The sequence below is a fragment of the Salvelinus fontinalis genome, chromosome 36 (assembly GCF_029448725.1).
Source record: "Salvelinus fontinalis isolate EN_2023a chromosome 36, ASM2944872v1, whole genome shotgun sequence".
NCBI lineage: Eukaryota > Metazoa > Chordata > Actinopteri > Salmoniformes > Salmonidae > Salvelinus > Salvelinus fontinalis.
Genome location: NC_074700.1, coordinates 30,281,624 through 30,304,787, shown reverse-complemented (window position 1 = coordinate 30,304,787; position 23,164 = coordinate 30,281,624). Strand labels below are relative to the sequence as shown.

Here is a 23,164-nt window from a genome sequence, read left to right as displayed (position 1 = left end):
TAATGTTACTGTCCCCACGACAACAGATACATACTTAAACACATGTAATATTGTCCTAGCAACATTTTATTGAAATAATCTAGAACTCCATTCGTATTGGAGGAATGATTCTTCAAAGCCTCTCATAGGCCATGACAGAACATCAGCAATCCAGGCCCTTACACACATTATTGGATGGCACCGTTTCCCCTATATAGTGTACTACTACTATAATCTACTTAGGGTTAAAAGTAGTATGTTATATAGGGGATAGGAAGCCATTTGGGACTCAGAGACTTAGTTATAATGGGTTTTAAAATGTGCAAATGAACATTTCCAAGTGAACACCCTCGACTAACGCGCCCTCGACTAACGCCCCCTCGACTAACGCCCCCTCGACTAACGCCCCCTCGACTAACGCCCCCTCGACTAACGCCCCCTCCACTAACGCGCCCTCCACTAACGCGCCCTCCACTAACGCGCCCTCCACTAACGCGCCCTCCACTAACGCCCCCTCCACTAACGCCCCCTCCACTAACGCGCCCTCCACTAACGCGCCCTCCACTAACGCGCCCTCCACTAACGCGCCCTCCACTAACGCGCCCTCCACTAACGCGCCCTCCACTAACGCCCCCTCCACTAACGCGCCCTCCACTAACGCGCCCTCCACTAACGCCCCCTCCACTAACGCCCCCTCCACTAACGCCCCCTCCACTAACGCGCCCTCGACTAACGCGCCCTCCACTAACGCCCCCTCCACTAACGCCCCCTCCACTAACACGCCCTCCACTAACACGCCCCCCACTAACACGCCCCCCACTAACACGCCCCCCACTAACACGCCCCCCACTAACACGCCCCCCACTAACACGCCCTCCACTAACCCCAGACCAACATTACCCCAGACCAACACTACCCCAGACCAACACTACCCCAGACCAACACTCCCCCAGACCAACACTACCCCAGACCAACACTACCCCAGACCAACACTACCCCAGACCAACACTCCCCCAGACCAACACTACCCAGACCAACACTACCCCAGACCAGACCAACACTACCCCAGACCAACACTACCCCAGACCAACACTCCCCCAGACCAACACTACCCAGACCAACACTACCCCAGACCAACACTACCCCAGACCAACACTACCCCAGACCAACACTATCCAGACCAACACTATCCAGACCAACACTACCCCAGACCAACACTACCCCAGACCAACACTACCCCAGACCAACACTACCCCAGACCAACACTACCCCAGACCAACACTCCCCACACCAGACCAACACTACCCAGACCAGACCAACACTACCCAGATCAACACTACCCCAGACCAACACTCCCCCAGACCAACACTACCCAGACCAACACTACCCCAGACCAACACTACCCCAGACCAACACTACCCCAGACCAACACTACCCCAGACCAACACTATCCAGACCAACACTATCCAGACCAACACTACCCCGGACCAACACTACCCCGGACCAACACTACCCCGGACCAACACTACCCCGGACCAACACTACCCCGGACCAACACTACCCCGGACCAACACTACCCCGGACCAACACTACCCCGGACCAACACTACCCCGGACCAACACTACCCCGGAACAACACTACCCCGGAACAACACTCCCCAGACCAGACCAACACTACCCCAGACCAGACCAACACTACCCCGGACCAACACTCCCCCGGAACAACACTCCCCAGACCAGACCAACACTACCCCAGACCAACACTACCCCAGACCAGACCAACACTACCCAGACCAACACTACCCCGGAACAACACTACCCCGGAACAACACTCCCCAGACCAGACCGACACTCCCCCAGACCGACACTACCCCAGACCGACACTACCCCAGACCGACACTACCCCAGACCGACACTACCCCAGACCGACACTACCCCAGACCGACACTACCCCAGACCGACACTACCCCAGACCGACACTACCCCAGACCGACACTCCCCCAGACCGACACTCCCCAGACCGACACTCCCCCAGACCGACACTCCCCCAGACCGACACTCCCCCAGACCGACACTACCCCAGACCGACACTACCCCAGACCGACACTACCCCGACCGACACTACCCCGACCGACACTACCCCAGACCGACACTACCCCAGACCGACACTACCCCAGACCGACACTACCCCAGACCGACACTACCCCAGACCGACACTACCCCAGACCGACACTACCCCAGACCGACACTACCCCAGACCGACACTACCCCAGACCGACACTCCCCCAGACCGACACTCCCCCAGACCGACACTCCCCCAGACCGACACTCCCCCAGACCGACACTCCCCCAGACCGACACTCCCCCAGACCGACACTACCCCAGACCGACACTACCCCAGACCGACACTACCCCAGACCGACACTACCCCAGACCAACACTATCCAGACCAACACTCCCCCAGACCAACACTACCCCAGACCAACACTACCCCAGACCAACACTACCCCAGACCAACACTACCCCAGACCAACACTACCCCAGACCAACACTACCCCAGACCAACACTACCCCAGACCAACACTACCCCAGACCAACACTACCCCAGACCAACACTACCCCAGACAAACACTCCCCAGACCAACACTACCCCAGACCAACACTACCCCAGACCAACACTACCCCAGACCAACACTACCCCAGACCAACACTACCCCAGACCAACACTACCACAGACCAACAATACCCCAGACAAACACTCCCCTGACCAACACTACCCCAGACCAACACTACCCCAGTCCAACACTACCCCAGTCCAACACTACCCCAGACCAACACTACCCCAGACCAACACTACCCCAGACCAACACTACCCCAGACCAACACTACCCCAGACCAACACTACCCCAGACCAACACTACCCCAGACCAACACTACCCAGACCAACACTACCCAGACCAACACTATCCAGACCAACACTACCCAGATCAACACTACCCCAGACCAACACTACCCCAGACCAACACTACCCCAGACCAACACTACCCCAGACCAACACTACCCTGACCAACACTACCCAGACCAACACTATCCAGACCAACACTACCCTGACCAACACTACCCCAGACCAGACCAACACTACCCCAGACCAACACTACCCAGATCAACACTACCCCAGTCCAACACTACCCCAGACCAACACTACCCCAGACCAACACTATCCAGACCAACACTATCCAGACCAACACTATCCAGACCAACACTATCCCAGACCAACACTCCCCCAGACCAACACTCCCCCAGACCAACACTCCCCCAGACCAACACTCCCCCAGACCAACACTCCCCCAGACCAACACTCCCCCAGACCAACACTCCCCCAGACCAACACTCCCCCAGACCAACACTCCCCTGACCAACACTCCCCCAGACCAACACTACCCCAGACCAACACTACCCCAGACCAACACTACCCCAGACCAACACTACCCCAGACCAACACTACCCCAGACCAACACTACCCCAGACAAACACTACCCCAGACAAACACTCCCCTGACCAACACTACCCCAGACCAACACTACCCCAGACCAACACTACCCCAGACCAACACTACCCCAGACCAACACTACCCCAGACCAACACTACCCCAGACCAACACTCCCCTGACCAACACTACCCCAGACCAACACTCCCCCAGACCAACACTCCCCCAGACCAACACTCCCCCAGACCAACACTACCCCAGACCAACACTACCCCAGACCAACACTACCCCAGACCAACACTACCCCAGACCAACACTCCCCTGACCAACACTCCCCCTGACCAACACTACCCCAGACCAACACTACCCCAGACCAACACTACCCCAGACCAACACTACCCCAGATCAACACTACCCCAGACCAACACTACCCCAGACCAACACTACCCCAGACCAACACTACCCCAGACCAACACTACCCCAGACCAACACTACCCCAGACCAACACTACCCCAGACCAACACTCCCCCAGACCAACACTCCCCCAGACCAACACTACCCAGACCAACACTACCCAGACCAACACTACCCAGACCAACACTACCCCAGACCAGACCAACACTCCCCCAGACCAGACCAACACTCCCCCAGACCAACACTCCCCCTGACCAACACTCCCCCAGACCAACACTCCCCCAGACCAACACTCCCCCAGACCAACACTCCCCCAGACCAACACTCCCCCTGACCAACACTCCCCTGACCAACACTACCCCAGACCAACACTACCCCAGACCAACACTACCCCAGACCAACACTACCCCAGACCAACACTACCCCAGACCAACACTACCCCTGACCAACACTACCCCTGACCAACACTCCCCTGACCAACACTCCCCAGACCAACACTACCCCAGACCAACACTCCCCCAGACCAACACTCCCCAGACCAACACTACCCCAGACCAACACTACCCCAGACCAACACTACCCCAGACCAACACTACCCCAGACCAACACTCCCCAGACCAACACTACCCCAGACCAACATTACCCCAGACCAACACTCCCCTGACCAACACTACCCCAGACCAACACTACCCCAGACCAACACTAAACCAGACCAACACTACCCCTGACCAACACTCCCCTGACCAACACTCCCCTGACCAACACTCCCCCTGACCAACACTCCCCAGACCAACACTACCCCAGACCAACACTACCCCAGACCAACACTACCCCAGACCAACACTACCCAGACCAACACTACCCCAGACCAACACTACCCCAGACCAACACTACCCCAGACCAACACTCCCCCTGACCAACACTCCCCCTGACCAACACTACCCCAGACCAACACTACCCCAGACCAACACTACCCCAGACCAACACTACCCCAGACCAACACTCCCCTGACCAACACTACCCCAGACCAACACTACCCCAGACCAACACTACCCCAGACCAACACTCCCCCAGACCAGACCAACACTACCCCAGACCAACACTCCCCTGACCAACACGTAAGTGCAGATTCGGAACACTTCTAACCCAACCAGGTCAAAAGATCTGACGCACCATTTTAATCTTCCTACAGCGGATCGCCGGGATCGCATGTTACATTCATAGACCTGGTCGTGGGCCGTTCTAAAACGACTCACACGTCGACGTCGTTAACCATTTATTTACACTTTGTTCGGTCACGTTACCTCATTGGCTAGCTGGTAACTATAACAACAGTATATCCAAACATTTTGGGAGGGGGGGGGGGTAAATAAATGTAGCTTCTTCAGGAGATCAATGATCATAGCAATGAATGACAGATCTCTGGCATGACATCATCACAAACCTGATGTTTAAAAAAAAAATTTTTTTTTTTAAAGAGACAGTGTACAATTTTCAAATGTAAATGCGTCTCTATAGTGCCTTTATATAATGTAGAAGCCTAGTGTTCCACACTGGTGTTCTTCTTCGATAATAAACCAATGTATTTACAGTGTTACATATCAGTTTCTGGGGCTCAACATGTGCTTCAAAAAGAAGCTACACTTCATATAGGCTGTATCTCAATCAACATCGTATTTAATGGTGCTACCAATAAAAAATAAGGTTCATTTAGAGTCGTGTATCTGTGTGTGTGTGTGTGTGCGTATGTGTCTGTGTATGTGTGTGCGTGTGTCTGTGTGTGCGTGTGTGTGTACAAGATGCGTTAAAGAAAGAGAAAGAATATCATAGTGTGAAAGAAACAGAGGCCTCTGTGTGAGAGAAGACGAGAGAGAGAAAGAGAGCTGAGAGAGCGAGGCAAAGCGAGAGAGCGAGGCAGAGCGAGAGAGCGAGGCAGAGCGAGGCAGAGCGAGAGAGAGAGGCAGAGCGAGAGAGAGAGGCAGAGCGAGAGAGAGAGAGAGGCAGAGCGAGAGAGAGAGGCAGAGCGAGAGAGAGAGGCAGAGCGAGAGAGAGAGGCAGAGCGAGGCAGAGCGAGAGAGAGAGGCAGAGCGAGAGAGAGAGGCAGAGCGAGAGAGAGAGAGAGGCAGAGCGAGAGAGAGAGAGAGGCAGAGCGAGAGAGAGAGGCAGAGCGAGAGAGAGAGGCAGAGCGAGAGAGAGAGGCAGAGCGAGAGAGAGAGGCAGAGCGAGAGAGAGAGAGAGGCAGAGCGAGAGAGAGAGGCAGAGCGAGAGAGAGAGGCAGAGCGAGAGAGAGAGGCAGAGCGAGAGAGAGAGGCAGAGCGAGAGCGAGAGAGAAAGGCAGAGCGAGAGAGAGAGGCAGAACGAGAGAGGCAGAGCGAGAGAGAGAGTATGTACAGTGTGTGTGTGTGTGTCAAGGTGTCCTCACCAGTGGTATTTATAGTTGTGGCAAAGTGATACCTCTGCTGTAACCATGACTACTGTTGCTACGGAGGAGGAGGAGACATCTTACAGCAAAGTGTGGCAGGGACACATACACACAGGAGAGACACACAGGGTAGGTAGAGGACAGGAGAGAGACTCACAGGGTAGGTAGAGGACAGGAGAGACTCACAGGGTAGGTAGAGGACAGGAGAGAGACACAGGGTAGGTAGAGGACAGGAGAGAGACTCACTGGGTAGGTAGAGGACAGGAGAGAGACTCACAGGGTAGGTAGAGGGCAGGAGGGACGCACAGGGTAGGTAGAGGACAGGAGAGAGACTCACAGGGTAGGTAGAGGACAGGAGAGAGACTCACTGGGTAGGTAGAGGACAGGGGAGAGACTCACAGGGTAGATAGAGGACAGTAGAGAGACTCACATGGTAGGTAGAGGGCAGGAGGGACTCACTGGGTAGGTAGAAGACAGGAGAGGGACGCACAGGGTAGGTAGAGGACAGGAGAGAGACTCACTGGGTAGGAGAGAGACTCACAGGGTAGGTAGAGGACAGGAGAGAGACTCACAGGGTAGGAGAGAGACTCACAGGGTAGGTAGAGGACAGGAGAGACTCACAGGGTAGGTAGAGGACAGAAGAGAGACTCCAGTCAGTCAGTCAGTCCAGTCAGTCCGGTCAGTCAGGTCAGTCAGTCCAGTCAGTCTGTCCAGTCAGTCTGTCCAGTCAGTCTGTCCAGTCAGTCAGTCAGTCAGTCTGTCCAGTCAGTCTGTCCAGTCAGTCAGTCAGTCAGTCTGTCCAGTCAGTCAGTCAGTCCAGTCAAAACCCTCCATTATCTCTACCCCCCCTAACCCCAGACTACCCCCCCCCCCCCTTATTTCCTTTCCCCCATCCTCCCCTTCTCTCCCCTCCCTCCCTCCTCCACCTTGTCTCACCTGCGTACGAATTTGGAGGTGAACTTGGAGAAGATACCGGTGGCCCCAGGTCTTCTGGTCTGGCTGTTGCCGTGGCTGAGGGAGGGGGAGACTGGCGCCCCCGGAGAACCCTGCTGGTCTCTGGCACCTCTCTGCTGTCCTGTTAGAGGGAGGGAGGGAATTTAGAAAAGTGTCTGAGGGAGGGGGAGACTGGCGCCCCCGGAGAACCCTGCTGGTCTCTGGCACCTCTCTGCTGTCCTGTTAGAGGGAGGGAGGGAAGTTAGAGAAATGGCTGGGGGAGGGGGAGCCGCGCAGTAAGGAGAACCCTGCTGGTCTCTGGCACCTCTCTGCTGTCCTGTTAGAGGGAGGGAGGGAAGTTAGAGAAATGGCTGGGGGAGGGGGAGCCGCGCAGTAAGGAGAACCCAGCTGGTTACATCATTAGTTAAATACACATTGTGGACACCTCAGATAAGCGTTTTGAGACACTGCCGGCGTGTATTGTAGGTCACAGTTAGAGGCCCCTCTCTGCTGACCGTCCCAGTTAGAGGCCCCTCTCTGCTGACCGTCCCAGTTAGAGGCCCCTCTCTGCTGACCGTCCCAGTTAGAGGCTCCTCTCTGCTGACCGTCCCAGTTAGAGGCCCCTCTCTGCTGACCGTCCCAGTTAGAGGCCCCTCTCTGCTGACCGTCCCAGTTAGAGGCCCCTCTCTGCTGACCGTCCCAGTTAGAGGCCCCTCTCTGCTGACCGTCCCAGTTAGAGGCCCCTCTCTGCTGACCGTCCCAGTTAGAGGCCCCTCTCTGCTGACCGTCCCAGTTAGAGGCCCCTCTCTGCTGACCGTCCCAGTTAGAGGCCCCTCTCTGCTGACCGTCCCAGTTAGAGGCCCCTCTCTGCTGACCGTCCCAGTTAGAGGCCCCTCTCTGCTGACCGTCCCAGTTAGAGGCCCCTCTCTGCTAACCGTCCCAGTTAGAGGACGGAAACATTTAAACTGAAACTCAGTGATATGACAGCACCACCAGCAGATGAGTGTAACGCAAGACGACACTGACAGAGAACCACAGAGAACCAGAGAAACACATAGAACCAGAGAATCACAGAGAACCACAGAACCAGAGAACCACAGAGAACCACAGAGCACCACAAAGAACCAGAGAATCACAGAGAACCACAGAGAACCAGAGAACCACAGAGTACCACAGAGAACCAGAGAGAACCACAGGTGTGATTCAGTAGCTTCAACCTGATCGCCACGGAGCTGGAACAGCGTGTGGGGAAGTATAATAACATTTAATATTACCTGCGTGGAAGGTGCTGCGGATGGCCACCCCCCGGGAGAAGTTGGTACGGTCCGTCACCGCGGAGCTGCTGATGTTGTGGGCTGAGGGGGACGCGCCAGGTGGTCTCTGGTGGGGAGTGCTGTTAGGAGACGGAGAGAGGTGAAGACGGAGAGGAGGAGATGGAGGGGTGGATTAGAGTAGTGAACTTCTATATAAACATTTGGATAGCAGACACACACACACACACAACTACGTACACCATGGCTATTTAACAGAATGTAGCATAATGGGGGCGGTAGGTCGCCTAGTGGTTAGAGCGATGGTTCAGTAACCGAAAGGTTGCTGGGATCGAATCCTCGAGCTGACAAGGTAAAAATCGGTCCTTCTGCCCCTGAACAAGACAGTTAACCCAGTGTTCCTAGTCTGTCATTGAAAATAATAATTTGTTCTTATTAACTGACTTGCCTAGTTAAATAAAGGTGATAATGTCTGCTACCCTCCAACGTTGGTCAGAGCCAAGTCCTTCACACCTGTGGTGCCAAATCTATTACCATGATAGAGGGGTAGTCTGGAACGGGATACATATGTCTCTGTCCCAGAGTGTGTGTGAGTGTGTGTGTGTGTGTGTGTGTCCAGAGTGTGTGTGGGTGTGTCTGTCCCCAGAGTGTGTGTGTCTCGTGATGTTTAGATAATCCACAAAGCCATCAGAGCTGTTGTTTGGGGTCGGAGAGAGATCAAGTCAGTAAGCACACACACACACACTGAACACACACACACTGAACACACACACACACTGAACACACACACACACTGAACACACACACCTGCCCCCACACACCTGCCCACACACACTAAACACACACACACACTAAACACACACACTAAACACACACACACCTGCCCACACACACTAAACACACATACACCTGCCCACACACACTAAACACACACACACCTGCCCACACACACAGAACCCACACACACTGAACCCACACACACTGAACCCACACACACAGAACCCACACACACTGAACCCACACACACTGAACCCACACACACTGAACCCACACACCTGCCCACACACACTGAACACACACACCTGCCCACACACACCTGCCCACACACACTGAACACACACACTGAACACACACACTGCCCACACACACCTGCCCACACACACCTGCCCACACACACCTGCCCACACACACCTGCCCACACACACCTGCCCACACACACCTGCCCACACACACCTGCCCACACACACTGAACCCACACACACTGAACACACACACACACTGAACCCACACACACACTGAACCCACACACACCTGCCCACACACACTGAACACACACACACTGAACCCACACACACTGAACCCACACACCTGCCCACACACACTGAACCCACACACACACCTGTCCACACACACCTGCCCACACACACACTGAACCCACACACCTGCCCACACACACCTGCCCACACACACCTGCCCACACACACTGAACCCACACACACCTGCCCACACACCTGCCCACACACCTGCCCACACGTTAATCCTCTTAGCCTAGAGACATACCTTCTCTCTAAGACGCACATCATCTTCATCGTTTAATCCTACGGCACTATGACAATGGAGGCTTTTGATTTCAAATCAGAGAACCTGGGAATCCAGCCTGTCCATGTGTCTGTCTCTCTGTGAGCCCTGTATACAGCTGGCCTGTCCATGTGTCTGTCTCCCTGTGAGTCCTGTATATAGCCAGCCTGTCCATGTGTCTGTCTCACTGTGAGTCCTGTATACAGCTGGCCTCTGCAGACCTATAGCTAAACCCTCTCTGGACACTGGTGTGTAATCCACCACACACACACACACACACATCCACCTGACAGGTGTGGCATATCAAGAAGCTGATTACAAAAGCACGATCATTACACAGGTGCACCTTGTGCTGGGGACAATAAAAGGCCTCTTTAAAATGTACAGTTTAGTCACACAACACAATGCCACAGATGTCTCAAGTGTTGAGAGAGCGTGCAATTGGCATGCTGACTGCCGGAACGTCTACCAGAGCTGTTGCCAGAAAATTGAATGTTAATTTCTCTACCATAAGCTGCCGCCAACGTCGTTTTCGATAATTTTACAGTACGTCCAACCGGCATCACAACCACAGACCACATGTAACCATGCCAGCCCAGGACCTCCACATCCAGCTTCTTCACCTGTAAGATCGTCCGAGAGGGGTTGGGGGGAGGGGGTGCTGAGGAGTATTTCTGTCTGTAATAAAGCCCTTTTATGGTGCAAAAACTAATTCTGATTGGCTGAGCCTGGCTCCCCAGTGGGTGGGCCTACGCCCTCCAAGGCCCACCCATGGCTGTACACCTACCAAGTAATATGAAATCCATAGATTAGGGCCTAATTAATTTATTTCAATTGAACGGTTTCCTTAATAAAATCTTTGAAATTGTTGCATGTTGCGTTTATATTTATGTTCAGTATAGTTCATTTTGTTTGGTTTTCCCGTTAAAATAAGAACAAATAATTACATTCCATGTCAATTTACAATGCAGAATAACGGTCTTATTCAGTTAGTATGACTGCTACGGTAGGATAATAAAGTTATATCTACCGCAGTCACTCAGGCCTACCGCTACGGTCGGATAATGAAGTTATATCTACCACAGTCACCCAGGCCTACCGCTATGGTCTACCAGTCACCCAGGCCTACCGCTATGGTCGGATAATGAAGTTATATCCACCACAGTCACCCAGGCCTACCGCTACGGTCGGATAATGAAGTTATATCTACCACAGTCACCCAGGCCTACCGCTATGGTCGGATAATGAAGTTATATCTACCACAGTCACCCAGGCCTACCGCTATGGTCGGATAATGAAGTTATATCTACCACGGTCACCCAGGTCTACCGCTACGGTCGGATAATGAAGTTATATCTACCACAGTCACCCAGGCCTACCGCTATGGTCGGATAATGAAGTTATATCTACCACGGTCACCCAGGCCTACCGCTATGGTCGGATAATGAAGTTATATCTACCACAGTCACCCAGGCCTACCGCTATGGTCGGAGAACAGGGCTCCGGGCAGCCGAGCGGAAATGGAGAACTCGCCTCCCTGCGGACCTGGCATCCTTTCACTCCCTCCTCTCTACATTTTCCTCTTCTGTCTCTGCTGCTAAAGCCACTTTCTACCACTCTAAATTCCAAGCATCTGCCTCTAACCCTAGGAAGCTCTTTGCCACCTTCTCCTCCCTCCTGAATCCTCCTCCCCCCCCTCCTTCCTCTCTGCGGATGACTTCGTCAACCATTTTGAAAAGAAGGTCGACGACATCCGATCCTCGTTTGCTAAGTCAAACGACACCGCTGGTTCTGCTCACACTGCCCTACCCTGTGCTTTGACCTCTTTCTCCCCAGATGAAATCTCGCGTCTTGTGACGGCCGGCCGCCCAACAACCTGCCCGCTTGACCCTATCCCCCCCTCTCTTCTCCAGACCATTTCCGGAGACCTTCTCCCTTACCTCACCTCGCTCATCAACTCATCCTTGACCGCTGGCTACGTCCCATCCGTCTTCAAGAGAGCGAGAGTTGCACCCCTTTTGAAAAAACCTACACTCGATCCCTCCGATGTCATAAACTACAGACCAGTATCCCTTATTTCTTTTCTCTCCAAATCTCTTGAACGTGCCGTCCTTGGCCAGCTCTCCTGCTATCTCTCTCAGAATGACCTTCTTGATCCAAATCAGTCAGGTTTCAAGACTAGTCATTCAACTGAGACTGCTCTTCTCTCTGTCACGGAGGCGCTCCGCACTACTAAAGCTAACTCTCTCTCCTCTGCTCTCATCCTTCTAGACCTATCGGCTGCCTTTGATACTGTGAACCATCAGATCCTCCTCTCCACCCTCTCCGAGTTGGGCATCTCCGGCGCGACCCATGCTTGGATTGCGTCCTACCTGACAGGTCGCTCCTACCAGGTGGCGTGGCAAGAATCTGTCTCCGCACCACGTGCTCTCACCACTGGTGTCCCCCAGGCCTCTGTTCTAGGCCCTCTCCTTTTCTCGCTATACACCAAGTCACTTGGCTCTGTCATATCCTCACATGGTCTCTCCTATCATTGCTATGCAGACGACACACAATTAATCTTCTCCTTTCCCCCAGGTGGCGAATCGCATCTCTGCATGTCTGGCAGACATATCAGTGTGGATGACGGATCACCACCTCAAGCTGAACCTCGCCAAGACGGAGCTGCTCTTCCTCCCGGGGAAGGACTGCCCGTTCCATGATCTCGCCATCACGGTTGACAACTCCATTGTGTCCTCCTCCCAGAGCGCTAAGAACCTTGGCGTGATCCTGGACAACACCCTGTCGTTCTCAACTAACATCAAGGCGGTGGCCCGTTCCTGTAGGTTCATGCTCTACAACATTCGCAGAGTACGACCCTGCCTCACACAGGAAGCGGCGCAGGTCCTAATCCAGGCACTTGTCATCTCCCGTCTGGATTACTGCAACTCGCTGTTGGCTGGGCTCCCTGCCTGTGCCATTAAACCCCTACAACTCATCCAGAATGCCGCAGCCCGTCTAGTGTTCAACCTTCCCAAGTTCTCTCACGTCACCCCGCTCCTCCGCTTTCTCCACTGGCTTCCAGTTGAAGCTCGCATCCGCTACAAGACCATGGTGCTTGCCTACGAAGCTGTGAGGGGAACGGCACCTCCGTACCTTCAGGCTCTGATCAGGCCCTACACCCAAACAAGGGCACTGCGTTCATCCACCTCTGGCCTGCTCGCCTCCCTGCCACTGTGGAAGTACAGTTCCCGCTCAGCCCAGTCAAAACTGTTCGCTGCTCTGGCACCGCAATGGTGGAACAAACTCCCTCACGACGCCAGGTCAGCGGAGTCAATCACCACCTTCCGGAGACACCTGAAACCCCACCTATTTAAGGAATACCTAGGATAGGATAAAGTAATCCTTCTAACCCCCCCTTCCCCCCTTAAAAGATTTAGATGCACTATTGTAAAGTGGCTGTTCCACTGGATATAAGGTGAATGCACCAATTTGTAAGTCGCTCTGGATAAGAGCGTCTGCTAAATGACTTAAATGTAAATGTAAATGTAAATAATGAAGTTATATCTACCACAGTCACCCAGGCCTACCGCTATGGTCGGATAATGAAGTTATATCCACCACAGTCACCCAGGTCCTACCGCTATGGTCGGATAATGAAGTTATATCTACCACAGTCACCCAGGCCTACCGCTACGGTCGGATAATGAAGTTATATCTACCACAGTCACCCAGGCCTACCGCTACGGTCGGATAATAAAGTTACATCTACCACAGTCACCCAGGCCTACCGCTACGGTCGGATAATGAAGTTATATCTACCACAGTCACCCAGGCCTACCGTTACGGACGGATAATGAAGTTAAATCTACCACAGTCACCCAGGCCTACCGCTATGGTCGGATAATGAAGTTAAATCTACCACAGTCACCCAGGCCTACCGCTATGGTCGGATAATGAAGTTAAATCTACCACAGTCACCCAGGCCTACCGCTATGGTCGGATAATGAAGTTATATCTACCACAGTCACCCAGGCCTACCGCTACGGTCGGATAATGAAGTTATATCTACCACGGTCACCCAGGCCTACCGTTACGGACGGATAATGAAGTTATATCTACCACGGTCACCCAGGCCTACCGTTACGGACGGATAATGAAGTTATATCTACCACGGTCATACAGCCCTACTCTTGAAAGCATGTTTGTTTGTCTAAGGGGACATTACGGCTTTTTAAAATGCGGACAAGACACAAAAACTGAACGGGCACTTTACTTGGCGTGTGAAGGAATGGCGCTTCTGAAGCGGGACTTACGCCCATCACTTGGGATTATGGTTCGAAACGACGCACATTTTGTATTTTCGTAGCAGGTTAGGAGAACTTCCGCTGTAGGTTGACAAAAGCTGGATCCCTTCTAGCCATGACCATCACTAGGTGACCAGAACTGTCAATCAAATAATCTCTCTGTAATAGCTGTCGCTCTCCTCATCCTCAGATGAAGTGAGGAGAGAAGGATCTTCAGACCAATATGCGGAGTCAGGGAAATATGCCATCTTTATTTATAACGAAAACTGATGACACGAAAACAAACACTTTAACAAACTACAAAATTAGAAAACGACGTACAACGGAACCTGAACATAAACTCACATCAACAAACGTAAACTCACGAACAGGAACGTACATCAAAACGAACGAACAGCCAAACAGCTCCAAAAGTGAATACATCGAACATAACGAAGACATCACAGGAGACAACCACCCACAAACAAACAGTGAGAATGCCCTACCTAAATATGACTCTTAATTAGAGACAAACGCAAACCACCTGCCTCTAATCAAGAGCCATACCAGGCAAACCAAAACCAACATAGAAACAGATAACATAGAATGCCCACCCAACCTCACGTCCTGACCAACTAACACACAAAAACTAACATAAATAGGTCAGGAACGTGACACTCGAGCTGCCTGCGTGCAGACCACTCTCTCCTAAAACAATACTTTTCTTTAAAGTACGTTAAACGTCGTGATTTACCAAGACATTTAGTAGAAAGAAAACAAATCTTCTGCTAGGAATCGACTCCTAAGATTCAGTATTTTTGGAACGGATGAGACTGATTAGTTGCTGAACTATTTAAAAATTGTTTTTTGTTGGTTATGAAATTGCTTTTTCTACTTTTATATTTTTTTTTTTAGCTTGCATCTTTCATATCGAGGTAGCGGGACAGTACAGGCAGGTTGGCCACCAGGCAGACGGAGTCAGAACCGTTCACTAAATCAAATCGAATTAGTCACAATGAACTGCTGAATACAACAGGTGTAGTAGACCTTACAGTGAAATGCTGAATACAACAGGTGTAGTAGACCTCACAGTGAAATGCTGAATACAACAGGTGTAGTAGACCTTACAGTGAACTGCTGAATACAACAGGTGTAGTAGACCTTACAGTGAAATGCTGAATACAACAGGTGTACTAGACCTCACAGCGAAATGCTGAATACAACAGGTGTAGTAGACCTTACAGTGAACTGCTGAATACAACAGGTGTAGTAGACCTTACAGTGAACTGCTGAATACAACAGGTGTAGTAGACCTCACAGTGAAATGCTGAATACAACAGGTGTAGTAGACCTCACAGTGAACTGCTGAATACAACAGGTGTAGTAGACCTTACAGTGAACTGCTGAATACAACAGGTGTAGTAGACCTCACAGTGAACTGCTGAATACAACAGGTGTAGTAGACCTTACAGTGAAATGCTGAATACAACAGGTGTACTAGACCTCACAGTGAAATGCTGAATACAACAGGTGTAGTAGACCTTACAGTGAACTGCTGAATACAACAGGTGTAGTAGACCTCACAGTGAACTGCTGAATACAACAGGTGTAGTAGACCTTACAGTGAACTGCTGAATACAACAGGTGTAGACCTTACAGTGAACTGCTGAATACAACAGGTGTAGTAGACCTTACAGTGAAATGCTGAATACAACAGGTGTAGTAGACCTTACAGTGAACTTACGAGGCCCGAACCAACAATGCAGTGTAAAAAAAGAAATACAGATAAGAAATAAAAGTAACAAGGCCTATCTATTGGCAATCAATTGGCAAGCAGTTTGCAAGCAGTTCACTGTAAGGTCTACTACAGCTGTATCTCGCAACGCAATGCTGTATTTCACCATTTCTTTGCTTGCAAATGTCTCACAACTTCAGTAAAGCAGGGCCTATCATTAATAAATAGGACTTTCCACATGCAACAGACTGAACACACAGAGAACCAGCCAGCTGCATTTTCGTTCACATTTTGTGGGAGGGAGAAAAAAAAAATATATATAATTAAGTTTCCATTAGAGATTTTTCTTAACGTTAAAGCATCCCAATTTCATTTAAACTTTCCCAACCCTACTCCCAAACGTCTTGTCAATAATTTGCAGATGACTTCCTGGATGCCGCTATAAGACATTGCCTGAATCACTGAACGGACTGTCACTCCCCCAACAGAAGACAACTGCATTGGTACCAATTTATTTCCTAAATCTATCAACTTCAAAATGTCCCCGTATATTATATATATAATATTAATAATATAATAATATATATATTATTAAGGAACACCTACCTTAACAAGACCCCACGCTACTCTTTTCAACCTCAGCAGCAAATTACAAAAGGTACATCTTTCAGATACAAAAAGCCCAACTGACTGGAAATAATTTACCTATAAAAAAAAAATCACAGTGATTTCAATAAATAATGTTCAGAACTAACTGTAAACTAATAGAAACATCACCATGGCAAGATATTAGTAAATATGTACTTATTATATAGGTACTTAGTTGTATTAGTAGTTGTAGATATTAGTAAATATATATATATTATATAGGTACTTAGTTGTATTAGTAGTTGTAGATATTAGTAAATATGTATATATTATATAGGTACTTAGTTGTATTAGTAGTTGTAGCAGTAGTTAAAATATATATTTGGACACTTGAAAACGAGATCGTGCATCTCAAAGAGATTTCATTCTTCAAAATGTCAAATAAGATAATTACTACGGTACTGCTGGGTCAATCTAGCGTTGGTTGGGTGAGAGGACGGATATCGGAACATGGAAGCATTTGCTTATTCAGTCAGAAAACTCCCTCCCTTCACAAACCATCGTCCAGTTCACTCTCTCAGGCTCTTTCTCAATCATATTGTCTCAATTCCTTGCATCCTATCTCCTCGTCTCCTTCTGAAAACCCAATGGAGAAGAAGGTCAGAGGGGTGGGACCTTCTCCAATACGGTTGAGGCGAGGAATCACCAAAAGACAAATTGAGAAAGAGCACCACATTTCCCACTCCCTCCCACCCCACTGACCCTCCCTCCCTCTCCACCGTCCGTCCGTCCCTCCCACCCCACTGTCTCTCCCTCCCTCCCTCTCCAATGTCCGTCCCTCCCTCCCCCCTCTCCTCTGTCCGTCCCTCCCTCGCTCCCTCTCCTCTGTCCGTCTCTCCCTCCCTCCCTCTCCACTGTCCGTCCCTCCCTCCCTCCCTCTCCTCTGTCCGTCCCTCCCTCCCTCTGTCCGTCTCTCCCTCCCTCCCTCTTCTCTGTCCGTCCCTCCCTCCCTCCCTCTCCTCTGTCCGTCTCTCCCTCCCCCCTCTCCTCTGTCCGTCCCTCCCTCCCCCCTCTCCTCTGTCCGTCCGTCCCTCCCTCTCCTCTGTCCGTCCCTCCCTCCCTCTCCTCTGTCCGTCCCTCCCTCCCTCTCCTCTGTCCCTCCCTCCCTCTCCTCTGTCCCTCCCTCCCTCCCTCTCCTCTCCTCTGTCCGTCCCTCCCTCCCTCCCTCCCTCTCCTCCGTCCGTCCCTCCCTCCCTCTCCTCCGTCCGTCTCTCCCTCCCTCTCCTCCGTCCGTCTCTCCCTCCCTCTCCTCCGTCCGTCTCTCCCTCCCTCTCCTCCGTCCGTCTCTCCTCCGTCCGTCCCTCCCTCCCTCTCCTCTGTCCCTCCCTCCCTCTCCTCTGTCCGTCCCTCCCTCTCCTCTGTCCGTCCGTCCCTCCCTCTCCTCTGTCCGTCCCTCCCTCCCTCTCCTCTGTCCGTCCCTCCCTCCCTCTCCTCTGTCCCTCCCTCCCTCTCCTCTGTCCCTCCCTCCCTCCCTCTCCTCTCCTCTGTCCGTCCCTCCCTCCCTCCCTCTCCTCCGTCCGTCCCTCCCTCCCTCTCCTCCGTCCGTCTCTCCCTCCCTCTCCTCCGTCCGTCTCTCCCTCCCTCTCCTCCGTCCGTCTCTCCCTCCCTCTCCTCCGTCCGTCTCTCCTCCGTCCGTCCCTCCCTCCCTCTCCTCTGTCCCTCCCTCCCTCTCCTCTGTCCGTCCCTCCCTCTCCTCTGTCCGTCCCTCTCCTCTGTCCGTCCCTCCCTCCCTCCCTCCCTCTCCTCTGTCCGTCCCTCCCTCCCTCCCTCTCCTCTGTCCGTCCGTCCCTCCCTCCCTCTCCTCTGTCCGTCCCTCCCTCTCCTCTGTCCGTCCCTCCCTCTCCTCTGTCCGTCCCTCCCTCTCCTCTGTCCGTCCCTCTCCTCTGTCTGTCCCTCCCTCTCCTCTGTCCGTCCCTCCCTCTCCTCTGTCCGTCCCTCCCTCCCCCCTCTCCTCCCTCCCTCCCTCCCCCCGTCCGTCTCTCCCTCCCTCTCCTCTGTCCGTCTCTCCCTCCCTCTCCGTCCCTCCCTCCCTCCCTCTCCCCGTCCGTCCCTCCCTCCCTCTCCGTCCCTCCCTCCCTCCTCTCCGTCCCTCCCTCCCTCCTCTCCGTCCCTCCCTCCCTCTCCCCTCTCCGTCCCTCCCTCCCTCTCCTCTGTCCGTCCCTCCCTCTCCGTCCCTCCCTCCCTCTCCCCTGTCCGTCTCTCCCGCCCTCTCCCCTGTCCGTCCCTCCCTCCCTCTCCTCTGTCCCTCCCTCCCTCTCCCCTGTCCGTCCCTCCCTCCCTCTCCTCTGTCCCTCCCTCCCTCTCCTCTGTCCGTCTCTCCCTCCCTCTCCTCTGTCCGTCTCTCCCTCCCTCTCCTCTGTCCGTCTCTCCCTCCCTCTCCTCTGTCCGTCTCTCCCTCCCTCTCCTCTGTCCGTCTCTCCCTCCCTCTCCTCTGTCCGTCTCTCCCTCCCTCTCCTCTGTCCGTCCCTCCCTCCCTCTCCTCTGTCAGTCCCTCCCTCCCTCTCTCCGTCCCTCCCTCCCTCCCTCTCCTCTGTCCGTCTCTCCCTCCCTCTCCTCTGTCCGTCCCTCCCTCCCTCTCCTCTGTCAGTCCCTCCCTCCCTCTCTCCGTCCCTCCCTCCCTCCCTCTCCTCTGTCCATCTCTCCCTCCCTCCCTCTCCTCCCTCCCTCTCTCCCTCCCTCTCCTCCCTCCCTCTCCTCCGTCCGTCCCTCCCTCCCTCCCTCTCCTCCGTCCGTCCCTCCCTCCCTCCCTCTCCGTCCCTCCCTCCCTCTCCCCTGTCCGCCCCTCCCTCCCTCTCCTCCGTCCGTCCCTCCCTCCCTCTCCTCCGTCCGTCCCTCCCTCCCTCCCTCTCCTCCGTCCGTCCCTCCCTCCCTCTCCGTCCCTCCCTCCCTCCCTCTCCGTCCCTCCCTCCCTCCCTCTCCGTCCCTCCCTCCCTCCCTCTCCCCTGTCCGTCCCCCCCTCCCTCTCCCCTGTCCGTCCCCCCCTCCCTCTCCTCTGTCCCTCCCTCTCCTCTGTCCGTCCCTCCCTCCCTCCCTCTCCTCTGTCCGTCCCTCCCTCCCTCTCCTCTGTCCGTCCCTCCCTCCCTCCCTCTCCTCTGTCCGTCCGTCCCTCCCTCCCTCTCCTCTGTCCGTCCCTCCCTCTCCTCTGTCCGTCCCTCCCTCTCCTCTGTCCGTCCCTCCCTCTCCTCTGTCCGTCCCTCTCCTCTGTCCGTCCCTCCCTCTCCTCTGTCCGTCCCTCCCTCCCCCCTCTCCTCCCTCCCTCTCCTCCCTCCCTCCCTCCCCCCGTCCGTCTCTCCCTCCCTCTCCTCTGTCCGTCTCTCCCTCCCTCTCCGTCCCTCCCTCCCTCTCCCCGTCCGTCCCTCCCTCCCTCTCCGTCCCTCCCTCCCTCCTCTCCGTCCCTCCCTCCCTCTCCCCTCTCCGTCCCTCCCTCCCTCTCCCCTCTCCGTCCCTCCCTCCCTCTCCTCTGTCCGTCCCTCCCTCTCCGTCCCTCCCTCCCTCTCCCCTGTCCGTCTCTCCCGCCCTCTCCCCTGTCCGTCCCTCCCTCCCTCTCCTCTGTCCCTCCCTCCCTCTCCCCTGTCCGTCCCTCCCTCCCTCTCCTCTGTCCCTCCCTCCCTCTCCTCTGTCCGTCTCTCCCTCCCTCTCCTCTGTCCGTCTCTCCCTCCCTCTCCTCTGTCCGTCTCTCCCTCCCTCTCCTCTGTCCGTCCCTCCCTCCCTCTCCTCTGTCCGTCCCTCCCTCCCTCTCTCCGTCCCTCCCTCCCTCCCTCTCCTCTGTCCGTCTCTCCCTCCCTCTCCTCTGTCCGTCCCTCCCTCCCTCTCCTCTGTCAGTCCCTCCCTCCCTCTCTCCGTCCCTCCCTCCCTCCCTCTCCTCTGTCCATCTCTCCCTCCCTCCCTCTCCTCCCTCCCTCTGTCCGTCCGTCCCTCCCTCCCTCCCTCTCCTCCGTCCCTCCCTCCCTCCCTCTCCCCTGTCCGCCCCTCCCTCCCTCTCCTCCGTCCGTCCCTCCCTCCCTCTCCTCCGTCCGTCCCTCCCTCCCTCTCCTCCGTCCGTCCCTCCCTCCCTCTCCTCCGTCCGTCCCTCCCTCCCTCTCCCTCCCTCCCTCTCCGTCCCTCCCTCCCTCCCTCTCCGTCCCTCCCTCCCTCCCTCTCCCCTGTCCGTCCCTCCCTCCCTCTCCCCTGTCCGTCCCCCCCTCCCTCTCCTCTGTCCCTCCCTCTCCTCTGTCCGTCCCTCCCTCCCTCCCTCTCCTCTGTCCGTCCCTCCCTCCCTCCCTCTCCTCTGTCCGTCCCTCCCTCCCTCCCTCCCTCTCCTCTGTCCGTCCCTCCCTCCCTCCCTCCCTCCCTCTCCTCTGTCCGTCCCTCCCTCCCTCCCTCCCTCTCCTCTGTCCCTCCCTCCCTCCCTCTCCTCTGTCCGTCCCTCCCTCCCTCCCTCTCCTCTGTCCGTCTCTCCCTCCCTCTCCTCTGTCCGTCTCTCCCTCCCTCTCCTCTGTCCGTCTCTCCCTCCCTCTCCTCTGTCCGTCTCTCCCTCCCTCTCCTCTGTCCGTCTCTCCCTCCCTCTCCTCTGTCCGTCTCTCCCTCCCTCTCCTCTGTCCGTCTCTCCCTCCCTCTCCTCTGTCCGTCTCTCCCTCCCTCTCCTCTGTCCGTCTCTCCCTCCCTCTCCTCTGTCCGTCTCTCCCTCCCTCTCCTCTGTCCGTCTCTCCCTCCCTCTCCTCTGTCCGTCTCCCTCCCTCCCTCCTCCTCTGTCCGTCTCTCCCTCCCTCTCCTCTGTCCGTCTCTCCCTCCCTCTCCTCTGTCCGTCTCTCCCTCCCTCTCCTCTGTCCGTCTCTCCCTCCCTCTCCTCTGTCCGTCTCTCCCTCCCTCTCCTCTGTCCGTCTCTCCCTCCCTCTCCTCTGTCCGTCTCTCCCTCCCTCTCCTCTGTCCGTCTCTCCCTCCCTCTCCTCTGTCCGTCTCTCCCTCCCTCTCCTCTGTCCGTCTCTCCCTCCCTCTCCTCTGTCCGTCTCTCCCTCCCTCTCCTCTGTCCATTCTCCCTCCCTCTCCTCTGTCCGTCTCTCCCTCCCTCTCCTCTGTCCGTCTCTCCCTCCCTCTCTCCTCCAGACCCGGGGCTTCAGGGAGGGGGTCTAGCAGGGTGTATTAAGGGGGTTAGAGGCCACTTGCCTGGGCCGGTGGTGCAGTGCGTGGAAATCAGGGCCGGGAGGCGGACAGGGGTGGTTGGAGGTGGACAGGGACTTGTGGTGGCGGGGACGGGAGGAAGAGGAAGAGGAGAGGATGGCAGCAGCAGACGAGGTGGAGGCTCGGGACCCGGGGGTGTTCAGGCTGGTAGGGGGAGGGGAGCGCCCGCCCGACACACACACACATACACACACATGCATGACAGGAGTGTGTGAGGACGGGCAGGGCGTGGATGGAATAAGCATGGTTAGGAGCAGAAAAACAATAACACTTTCAGCATAGGGGAGGGGGAGAAGGGGAGGGAGGAGGGGGAGGGGGAGAAGGGGAGGGATGAGGGGAGGGATGAGGGGAGGGGGAGAAGGGGAGGGAGGAGGGGAGGGGGAGAAGGTAGAGAAGGGGAGGGAGGAGAGAAGGGTAGGGGGGGAGGGAGAGAAGGGGAGGGGGAGAAGGTAGAGGGAGAGAAGGGGAGGGAGAGAAGGTAGAGGGAGAGAAGGGGAGGGAGAGAAGGGGAGGGAGAAGGGGAGGGAGAAGGGGAGGGAGAAGGGGAGGGAGGAGGGGAGGGAGGAGGGGAGGGGGAGAAGGTAGAGGGAGAGAAGGGGAGGGAGAGAAGGGGAGGGAGAAAGGGGAGGGAGAAAGGGGAGAAAGGGGAGGGAGGAGGGGAGGGAGAGAAGGGAAGGGGGAGAAGAGCGGACAGGAGTAAAAGAGTGGAAATAGACTTTAATAAATACAGGGGAGCAGAAGTAGAGAGTTGTTGACAAGAGCTTAAACACACACACACACACACACACACACACACACACACACACACACACACACACACACACACACACACACACACACACAGGGAGAAAGAAAGAGAGGAGGTTCAATGGAGGTCAAAGCAACAGACTGCTGATTACATAGTGACAGAACAGCCATACAGCCCAAAGAAGAGGAAAGACAGACAGAAAGGGATTAGCATGGCTTGTGGTGGGAAAATAACAGTATTTATTCAGGCTGAGGACTGGAGGTTGTGTGAAGACTACTAGAGGCAGTCTGCAGACCTTTACAACACCACAGTTAATATTCCATCACTAATCCCTTTATACACAGAGAGAGAGAGATGGGAGAGAGAGAGAGAGAGAGATCGGAGGGGGAGAGAGGGAGAGAGAGATGGGAGGGGGAGAGGAGCGATGGGAGGGGGAGAGAAGGAGAGAGAGGGATGGGAGGGGGAGAGAGGGATGGGAGGGGGAGAGAAGGAGAGAGAGATGGGAGGGGGAGAGGAGCGATGGGAGGG

General features: G+C 54.7%; 1 protein-coding gene across 1 annotated transcript in view; it reads right to left on the bottom strand.

Moving 5' to 3' along the window:
• mark2b (MAP/microtubule affinity-regulating kinase 2b) overlaps positions 1 to 23,164 on the bottom strand; it is a 94,457-nt gene that overhangs the window by 15,668 nt on the left and 55,625 nt on the right. Inside the window, exons 14-16 of the mRNA XM_055901565.1 lie at positions 21,874 to 22,128; positions 8,509 to 8,627; positions 7,238 to 7,376 (exon numbers count right to left, since the gene is read on the bottom strand). Coding sequence (XP_055757540.1) covers positions 7,238 to 7,376; positions 8,509 to 8,627; positions 21,874 to 22,128 — 513 coding nt within the window. The remainder of the gene's footprint in view (positions 1 to 7,237; positions 7,377 to 8,508; positions 8,628 to 21,873; positions 22,129 to 23,164) is intronic.